The following is a 10899-nucleotide window of genomic DNA, read 5'->3' as shown; positions in this document are numbered from 1 at the left end:
CAACATCAAAGGACCTACAGTACTCTCTTGCATCAGTAAAAGTCACTGTTCATGACTCCACTATCAGAAAGACTCTGGGCAAAAATGGCATCCATGAAAGCGTGGCGAGGTGAAAAGCGCAACTGGATTATGCAGCAAGACAATGATCCAAAGCATAGGAGTAAGTCCTAGAAGTAAGTGAAAGACTGATCTCCAGTTATTAGAAGCATTTGGTTGCAGTTATTGCTGATAAAGGTGGCCCAACCAGATTTGAAGATTTCACATTGATAGGTGTTGGATACCTTTTTTTTTGCTTTAATAAAAAAATAAAAACTGTATTGTGTGTTTACTCAGGTTGCCTTTGTTTTATGCTGCATTTCATTTGAAGATCTAAAACTATTTAGTATGAGAAAACACACAAGCAGTATAAATCAGTATGGGGCAAATACTTTTTCACAGCACTGTACTTAGCCCAAAATTAGCTAGCTGTCTAGAAAACTTGGCTACTGCTGGAAACATAACATTAGCCAACCTGACTACTGTGTTGTCAACATTAGTGCAGTGCTGAGTAGGTTTCTGGCTAGCTTAGCTAATTTTGTTAGATGTACCTGCCAATTGCACACTTCTGTTTGTGATATTTAAGGGTACAAAAAGATTTTTTCAGCTGGGTGCAAATGGACACTTTGTTCAATTAATATTTGGAGTTTAGCCATAAACCTCCAAATTAGCTATAGAGGTTCACTCAGAAGCCATATGGCAGGACTGAACAACGCTGGTGAAGAGTGGCATTGGGCCAGCTCATTTTGTCTTTGTTCGACACACACAGTACTTGAGTTTAAGTAATTCTTTCTGGGGTGAATCTTGGCTTGCCATATGAAAACCAAACATTGTGACTAAACATCGAAGATATTTCCAGAATCGTTGGAGAATACTCTGTAATGTTAACTGAAGTTCTCATTGATGAAAAGTAACTAGAAAAGTAATATATATATATATATATATATATATATATATATATATATATATATTTCATATTTACCATATTTCAGTTCATTTTCTTTATTTCTTTAAGAAAATGCTCAAATTAGCGATAGGTGAAAAAGTTCACTTTCACTGCCAACTCAACAAATGACTTTATTGGGGGAAAAAGTGGAAGGTTTTCAATCACCAGACCTTAACCCAGTTGAGCAGCATTTCAACTCATGAGACAGAGACTGAAATTAGAAACTCCCCAAAGACAAACAACAACTGAAAGTAGCTGCAGTAAAAGCCTGGAAAGCAACACACACACACACACACACACACACACAAAATACAACAGTTTGGTGATGTCAGTGAGTCACGGGCTTGATGCAGTTATTGCAAGCGAGGGATACGCAACCAAATATTAAGTGTTATTTACTTGAAGATGCAGCTGTTCCTATACTTTTGCTCACCTAAAAATGCCACAAAAGTTGCCATGTTGTAAGTTGTTTAACACATCTATGTGTAAATATCAGGAAGTGAAAGGTGAAATTGTGATCTGTCGTCTCATATTCATCTTTTGAGCTCAAACCCAAATGTATTCACTGTGTAGCAAAAACAAAAGAATCAGCCTTGCCGTTCCAATACTTTCAGAGGGGACTGTATATTGTATTCAATTCAATTTGGCTTTCTTTCACTGCATTGTTGTTATTGTATTACCAGACGTGACTACCCGAAAGACCACTTCCGGCAGCAAAAACCTGAAAAAATAAAAATAAAAAAAGGCTGAAAAGGGCCCATTCATTCCTTGAGATCAAATAAAGCTATATTAACTACATAACAACAATATGAGATTAGTGAGATGTTCAAGAGTACCTTCCTTGGTTGATTAATAGAGAAATAAACCAATTCTGCTTCCATAAATCTATCATAATCATATGTGGCATTTGTGGCATGACTGTGAGATAATGTCATGGCTTGTTATATTGTGTTCTGTGTGCAGAGAGAACTCAACCTGACTGCATTAACTAAGATTTTTCCCTGCTATTGCAGCTAAGGGATTAGAAAAGGCATTTCAGTAATCAGTGAGCTTGTTTCTGTTCACTGAAAGGATATGATTAAATCTCAGGTTGCCAGGCTAGTTGCTCTGTATTCTGATTGGCTTCCTTTTCCTTTCACTGTTTCTGTGTTCAGCTCTGATCAGCAAGCAGATAGAGCTGACTACAGGCTGGAAAGTAAACAGTTTAACAAGTTCTATCCTGATCATCAAACCCCATGAGCATCAGGATTCACGGCCGGTTGTCATACCTGATGAAAATACGTACCAGAGTTAAATGCACTGTATATGTTGCTCGCTTTATGACTGACGCATCCGAAAACTTGAGATAGACACCCACCAAATGTAAGCAAAAATTGGCACTGGTGTGTAATGTACCTTGGTGTGGTTCTTCTCATAAAAAGTTAACATTTTATTACATTATAGAAAATGCACATTTATTTAAATTCAATGTGAACAGCATACAATACATGGCCAAAAGTTTGTGGACACCTGACCAATCACACCTATATGTGCTTATTGAACATCCCATTCCGGATTATAATAGCCTCCACTCTTCTGGGAATGTGGTTGTGGGGATTTGCCCATTCAGCCACAGGTGCATTAGTGAGATCAGTGCTTGAGATTAAGCAATTAAACGTACTCTAAATTTAAGATACAGTTACATTTAGTGTAGCGATATTTTGGCTGAATGCTGACTGGCTACTAGATCTGGAAAGCAAATAGGACATAGCACTGCTACAACATTTCTGTCATAAAGCCCAAACATACTTCATATTAAAAAGCAAATTGCAGCGCTTATCTTCTTTGATGTTGTTGCTAATGAAGGTAATATGAAGCATCAAATTAAAAGGAAAGCACTACTGATACTGCATGTCTCTACACCAACAAAAATGGGCCATTAAAAGTTCACAGCAATCACAGTTTCCGGTCAAACTAATTGACTAGCTCTGACCCTGCGCTCTGACCCCAACCTCCTAACATGCTGGGGTATGCGAAGAAAAGAATTTCACTGTGCTGTAATTTATACGTGACCAATAAAGACTCATTATTATTATTATTATTATCATTATTATTATTATTATTATTATTATTAACTCTGAATTGGATCAATAGCGTAGTTGGATCAAGAGGTTGCTGGATTATATCACATCATTTAAAAGATTGGATTACAGTACAGCAGTCTCTATACATGCTTGATGCATAGTGCAAAGCACTGTATATAAAAGCAATAACTGTAATAAGTGTGGGTGTGTGAACAGGTGTGGAATTACAGGGTGTTTTTGTATGATTGACAGAAACTATTTATTAAAGCCATACTTTTCTTAAGCCCATGCATTGATGTGAGCACAGAGGGAAAGATCCTAGTGACCCCCTATGTCCTTTTGGCAGGACGGGTCACTCAGTGTATGTATATAATTGGAGCTTGGCAGCGAGTCAGTGCTCTCCTCATGCAATTAGTGCGTCACAGTCTCATGGAAAAACAGTAATTATTTGCAGTGGGTTTCCAGTGCATGGGACAAAGACAGACAAAGAAAAAGACTAAAGTGAAGCCACTTGATTTAATACATCTGAACGAAACTCTAGCTTTCAGGGTACACATACTATAATATAATTAGTCCCTCCCTGTATTTGACTTCTCTGTGAAAGTCAGTAAGATGTTAATGGTGAAAGGTGTCAGTAGTAATAATTGTTCTATACAGCACGTTCGTGGCTTAATGCGAGGGAAAAGTGTAAGCTTAGTCCGATGCAGGCTTACAGATTTTGCACAATACACAATGCATTCTGTTACAGAGAAAACCAAAACCCAGAAAGTCAAACCCCATTAAAGGTTTACCCTACAAGAGTGTTTCCTATTAGAGTGCATTCCAAGTGGAACATGCTTAATTAGTAAAGAATGCATAACATTTTATCTACCCTTGAAGAACAATTTCCATATTTCTTTTAAACAGTTGTCACAAATATCTTCAGTGGACAATCAGTACGTTTACATGGACAACAATAATCCGATATTAAGACGATACTCTGATTAAGAAACTAGCATGTAAACAGTGATTATTGATGACCTTAATCCGACTAAAGTCATACTCAAAGTAAACACAAATCGAATTAAGACATGTGGAGTATTCCTGTTTTAATCGCATTATGGAAGTGCATTACAGACATGTACACACCTTAATCACACTATTAATGTCATGTGGGAGTTTTCACCGCGTTTTGCGACAGGACACGATCACACACGGCAGTGCTCAACCATTTGACGGCAAACAAGAGAGTACGGCTGCATCCCAAACCGCGTACTTACCTGCTATAGAATAGGTGAACTACATGTATCTCAGCTACTATATAGACGGTAAGTACGCGGTAATCAGCCCACGGCTTCAAGCAGTCGTCTATTTACACGTACAGCATGACAAATAATTAACTGCACTTGAAACATTTGTAAAATTAAAAATGAAACACCCAAAACTGTATACGGTACCATAACGAAGTCGAACTGTATGTCGATACGTGAAATTCTGGAGGGAACGTCGGAGCGTGGGGACGTAATGACGTGTGCCGTTAATAGCTCTATGTTCTATAACATGTAAAACAGGAACATGAAAGGAATATTCTAAAAGCGACTCATATAAACACCTTAATCACAATATTGTCTTATTCAGAATAAGGTCAATAATTAGATTACTGCTATCCATGTAAACATAGTCAATAATGTGTTTCCTAGTGCAGCCAGCACCACATATGGTTTTGTGTTTGACACGTGCTTTTGTTTTGGTCCTGTTTCAACCCTGTCTTGTCATTGTTTTATTTCCCATTTATTTGCACCTGTTCTTAATTCTGGCCATGAGTTTATTTGTCTATATTTTCCCTCATGTTCCTTTGTCTCACTGCGAGTCTTATTCTTTAAGATTGAGTTTCTGAGCATTATAGTTTTGTAGCAGGATCGCTCTAGTTTGATGTTGCCTGTATGTGTATTGATCCCTGTATTGTACTATGAGCATTATTCTTGCATTTCCCACAATAAAGTACATAAAAAAAAACTAAGTACTGGGAGTATAGTTGAGTAGATCTTGACTGCACCACAGGTACAGCGATAGTAAGAGTAAACTTTATTTATATACATAAGTAACCATTAATTAAGATAGATCAGTAATAATTAATTGGATAAAGCATTTTAGATTTCTGTAGATCAGATCGACAAAATGCTTGCCACTAATCTCAATCCAAAACATTGTTTATTTCTCATTACACAAGAGTATCTGTGGAGGTAGTGGGATGACAATTTCCCAAGTGTTTTGGGTAGAATTTGCTCTCAAGGTGAATTAGAAAAATGTTGAAATGATATGTTAACTCCTTGACCTATCTCAACTCCACGGTCATGTTCACAAAGCCCTGCTTCTTCGAATCTAACCTTCCATTACTTCACCCTACTTGGCCAGATATGAGCAAGTTAGCTAACAGTGTGAAATATGACAATATTGATATTGAAGATATGACAAATAACTTCCTGATCGGTTGATGGACGAATGGTTTGGAACGCCAGGTTTTCTGTTGCACTCAATGAGAATATTATCAGACACTATTACAGAAAGTTGCTGTGCCATATGCAGTGGAAGAAATGTGATTCTAACTAGCTAGGTCACATCCTAAATCAGTCTGTTTGAAATAGTATGCCACTACACAAAGTAACAAATTGTGGAGCATTATATTTGAGACAAAAGCATAATGCTTAATTATAATAATGATCATCTGACATGGCTGACGGCTAGTGATGATTTCTTTACAGTCAGGTTTTGCCTTTCAGTGCTCTGCACTCTTTCTAGCTCCACCCACATGTCCCGATTTGGTACTTTTGGTACACTGTTGTACATCTGAGGTTCAATTTAAATGGCTTGTACCTTGAAGAGTGGAGGGTGCACAAAACAGAACAGGAGCCTTTAATTGCACTGTGTTTAGTAAGAATGTTTATTCCAAAATCGATACTTTGATACAGAAATAGTTATTTAATCATATGGATTTACCAGACATTCAGTACTGCAATCATGCTTTCTCTGATTAATAACTGATTAGCAAAAAGTACAATATGTTTTTTTCCCCATACATGAATCTGTGCAAAGAGAATATACACTAGAAAGCAATTCTACACCGACACAAAATATAGAACAATTCATATCTGAAGGCATTGCACGATTCCAAGAATTCAGTGAGAGATTAAGGCCATTTTGTACAGATATTATGACAATTTTAAAACAGTTTTCCCCAAAAAACACTCTATTAATAACAAAAAAAAACTAGTTCATCTCATTTAAAACTGTACATGCAAACATAGTGCACATTATATAATAAGATATGACAAGCATACAATATATTTGGATATTTTCAGTAAACAAGAGTTCATGTGAATGAAATCACACCTCTGATGAATCCTGTCAGATTAATCCATCACCACCACCACTCATGCACCACACACACACACACACACACAGTAATGTGGTTGAGCTTGGCGAAGCTGCGGCGTTGCGAACCATAGTTGGACTGAGGAGCACAGAAAAATCTCAGCTGGTACTCCTGGTGTTAGTGTTTGCAACATGCACGCACACACACACACACACACATACACACATATACATACATACAACACTCCTCTGAACTCTAATGGCCTGTAGTTTATATAAGATTTGTATTTATGAAGCTTTTAAAAAAAGCTCTGTGTAAGACTGTAAATCAGTTCTTCACCGTATAAATTCCTGATTGCAATTAATGGCAGATCCGCCATTAAATTCTTATTACTAACACAATACTACACAATACTAATTAAGTGAGAAAGTAACTCGCGATCCACGCTCCCACTCACAGAGACAGCGAGCTACATAATAGAACCAGAGGACATGCGGCTGTCACCCAAAACACTCAGCTACACTAGCTATGCTAGTCTGTGACTACAGAACAGGGGAAAAAAACCCAGCTAAATTTGGTGAGGCGTTCATTTTTGTCTTGAAATTCCATTTGCTACATATTGTGTCGTTCACATTATTTCATGACTAGCTAAGGGGCCTGAACTCTGTCTGGCTTTCTTCTTTTTTTTCTGTAAAAAAAACAAAACAAAACAAAAATAAAACAAAAAACCTGAGCCTGAGACATGACTTAAAAAAAAGACAAATATTGGTCACTAATTATCATTCAATGCTTAAAGGCAATTCATTATAATGCCTTAATGCTACTTGAAACATAATAACCCTTCAAAACTACATTTGTTTGAACTGACAAGAACTGAAAAATTCGATTTTTTTATTGAAATCAAGGCTCATGTAAAGCAGAAATCCAGTCAGAGCCTGACGCAGGGAGATAATACACGGATTCACAGACTTGATTAATATAGTTTAGAAATACACAGTTTCCAGTTAATTAGATACACCTAACTTGTATCTACACTCATTGAACGTTTTATTAGGTACATCTACCATATTGATGCACTTTATAGGTGTACAATTACTAACAGGTCTATCTGTCCAATATCTGGTCAGTAGTGCTCCCTTTCCATTGATAGACAGGGTAGAGAAGGGCTGACAGATAGGGCTACAGTCAGTAATTGTATACCTACAATCACACCCCAATGAAGCAGGAAGTCATGGATGACTGCTCGAGAGTTCCTAAACACTCAGCTGAATAAAAAAAAGTTAAATAAATAGAAAGATTTTTTTTTTTTGGTTACAGTTTGTATATATGAATTTTTAGGGGTGCCAAGAAAATATTTAAAAAATATGTATAATTTTGCTAAGGTTTTTAACATTTTCTTAGAATATATTTACTTAGATGAAAGATTCAGTATTTCTGGAGCTGACCGTACAGTATATGGTGGGTGTACCTTATAAAAACTGCCAACTAATATTAATAAGATGAATACATTACTAAAGAGGGGAGTTCAGATTATTATCCAGTCATTTCAAATACTGGTCTTATTCATTAAAAAAAAATACTCCAGAATCTCTCTTAACTTAATCTTTATCTACTGGGTCTGTAGTATGTTCCTACACTGTGAAAAGAATGGAAAACCTTATTAAGTTAAAACGCACTTATGGAAGTGTAAGGTCAGTTGCTGGGGCAGTCCAAAAAATTAAATAAATATAAAGTTTATATGAAAGATATTTTTGTAACAATTTCAGAAAGTCAAAGGTGTAAATTAAGCATGTACTTTTACTGTATGTTTATGTTTCAGTTTCTGGCTACATAACTACGTTAGAAAAGAAATGTTCTTATTTCAAGCTGGAGTGTAACACTAATAGTTTATATAGTCACATATTTTAGATGTTTACTGACGGAATTCATCATCTGTCTTTATCAGTGGCTTCCATTACATGGAGCGTTAAAGAAATTCTTGTCTGTGATAATCTCATATACACTACAGACACATTGGAAGTATTATTTTAAATTTGTTTTCCTAGATTAAGGTGTGACTGGTTACTAAAACATCTTGGATTTCGTATATCTTTTATTGAACTCTGTTTAGATCCAGTGTTGTTTAAGGCTGTGCAGCACAGAAGGAACATTTCACTGGCTAAAACATAGAATTAAATGCCCTAATGTGCTATATATATTTTTTTAATTATGCTTTAATAATAACTTGGTGTCTGGGAGAAAAAAACCTTACCAGTGTCTTAAATGTCCCTCTGCAGAAATACTGTAGTACGAACACTTAAATCCTGCATGTACGGTATTCAGGTGAAATTGGTGATCTGTGCTTTTTATCCACATCTTCGGGCATCTCTAATGAAGATAAAGGATAACACTGGTTTTTTTTTAAACAACACTTATGATTTACAAATCAATAAAACACCTGTACTGTTTTGATAAATATGAACAGGACAGAAATGGAAGAAAAACAATGGCATCTGTGTTTTTGACCACTGGGCTCATAGTCTCAAATCTTATTTGAGAGCAGCTTCTAAAGTTTTGACACAACAGAACACAATTTCCATACACACACACACACACACACACACACACACACACAATGCTTGTGCCAGGATGATTTGAGAAAGAGGGAAAGAAAGAATGAGAAACTAAAACAGAAAGAGGTCAATCATGGCCTTCATGCATCACGAAGTGGAGCTGGCTGTTACTCCATGCCATGCAATGCGATTAATGTGACAACAAGTGCCTGACATGCGTGGCAAAAGACAACACGCAGATAGAAGTCGTATTCCAAAGTTCATACTGAAAGTTTACGCTTATATAAAAGTATCCAACAGTAAGAAAATCATCAACATGTAAACACTGAGTGAGAGCTTAGAGAGAGAGAGAGAGAGAGAGAGAGAGAGAGAGAGAGAGAGGAATATACATAAGTAAAAGGAAATGATCAGTTTCCAAAGTTATTTACAACAGTCGAGTGTGATTTGTGGCCAGAGGAAGCAGAACCTCGGCCCTTCACCTGGAAAAGCATGCAGCTCCAAGAAACGATGTCAACTGATCCCTTCTTTTCTTCTTCAGTCCTACAGCGAGCCCGAACAAAGGTCAAGCTCAGTCCATTTTAGTGAGGCTACAAGAGATAAGCCAGGCTCTGACAGAGAGCGAGGGAGAGAGAGAGAGAGAGACAGAGAGACCCTGACAGAAGAACGCTTGTAATGGAAGTAAATCAGGCCTCACTGGCCCTGTTTGGCCGCTGTGTCTTCATCCTTCCAGTGCCTATAGTGCAACGTAAGAGAGAGACAGATTGAGAAGGGGGAGAAGTGCCCCTCCACATCATTGGGAGATTAAGAGAGAAATAGAGAGACATGAATGAGAGCGGGTCAGATCTGGGTCTGTAGGGGCTGTCCTGGCGGTGTGTATGGAGGCGGAGCGGGTAATGGTTTGATGCCTCTGGTCCTCATGTAGGACAGGAACTGGTCCGGAATCTCAGCCAACACATCCTTTGCCAGCCGCGCCATGCTGAGGATGTGGTTCCCTGTTCGGTCAATGTAATCCCGAAACGGGACAAACTGTCAGTGAACAGAGAAACAGAGATGTTTAGGGTTAAGCAGGGCTAAGATGATAATATGTAGGTTTTTAGGGTTGAAAAGTGGAGAAAGGATTTCACTAAGAGGTGGAAACAGCTGAATATCTATAGCAGTAGTTCTCAAAATGGGGTCTAAAGCATAGCCATTGGGGCTGTGATATATGGCCAAAGCAAAGAGCAGAGAATTTTTGTGAATTTTTTAACAAAAGATCAAAAGTTTAAACAATAAAGGTGAATTTTCACAGCCTTCTTTGCTCATATTGACCAAGGGTGCCAATATTAGTGGAGGGCACTGTATGGGTGTGATGGTCAGGTGTTTACAAACTTTTGGCTGTATAAATTATTATTGCATTCTTATAGTTTATTATAGATATCATAGCCTCCTTGACTGGATTGAACTTATATATATATATATATATATATATATATATTTTTTTTTTTTTCTGTCAAAAATCCAAGAATAGAAAATGGTATGGCTGTAATTTGAACACATTTGAATAATGAGCCTATTTGAATAGCTGGATAAATCTCTTACAGTTAAGAGCATCCCTGGCTGCAAAACATTTGAGAACCCCTGATCTATGGGACAAAGCTGCATTTGCAGAGTATCTGATTTGTTCATTAGTGCAAAATGAATGGCCACATCATTTCAATTCAATTCAGTGCAATGATTTTTTTTTCTGGGGTCGTGCTTTTAACAATAGACATTGCAACAAGGCAGCTTTGCAGAAATTTGATTGCAGATTTAGATCCATCATGAGGAAACCAGAGATGACACTGGCAAAACAAAACTCCTTGACATGACATGAAGTAGAAACCTTGTGTACATAAGTGTACTGACTTCATGGTTGCTCTGAGGTTACTAATACTCAAGGGTTTTGAACAAAATATGTACAACACAATCAAA

At 37.1% G+C, this 10899-nt stretch overlaps 1 protein-coding gene across 1 annotated transcript in view; it reads right to left on the bottom strand.

Annotated features, from left to right (window-relative positions):
* Positions 1 to 5182: 5182 nt before the first annotated feature.
* Positions 5183 to 10899, bottom strand: part of LOC128623336 (copine-8) — a 128764-nt gene continuing 123047 nt past the window's right edge. The window contains exon 20 of the mRNA XM_053650327.1: positions 5183 to 9975. Coding sequence (XP_053506302.1) covers positions 9787 to 9975 — 189 coding nt within the window. The 3' untranslated portion in view covers positions 5183 to 9786. The remainder of the gene's footprint in view (positions 9976 to 10899) is intronic.

This window comes from Ictalurus furcatus, chromosome 19 (assembly GCF_023375685.1).
Source record: "Ictalurus furcatus strain D&B chromosome 19, Billie_1.0, whole genome shotgun sequence".
In the NCBI taxonomy this organism is placed as follows: domain Eukaryota; kingdom Metazoa; phylum Chordata; class Actinopteri; order Siluriformes; family Ictaluridae; genus Ictalurus; species Ictalurus furcatus.
The sequence above is the reverse complement of the archived record's forward strand: the minus strand, read 5'-3'. Positions and strand labels throughout refer to the sequence as shown.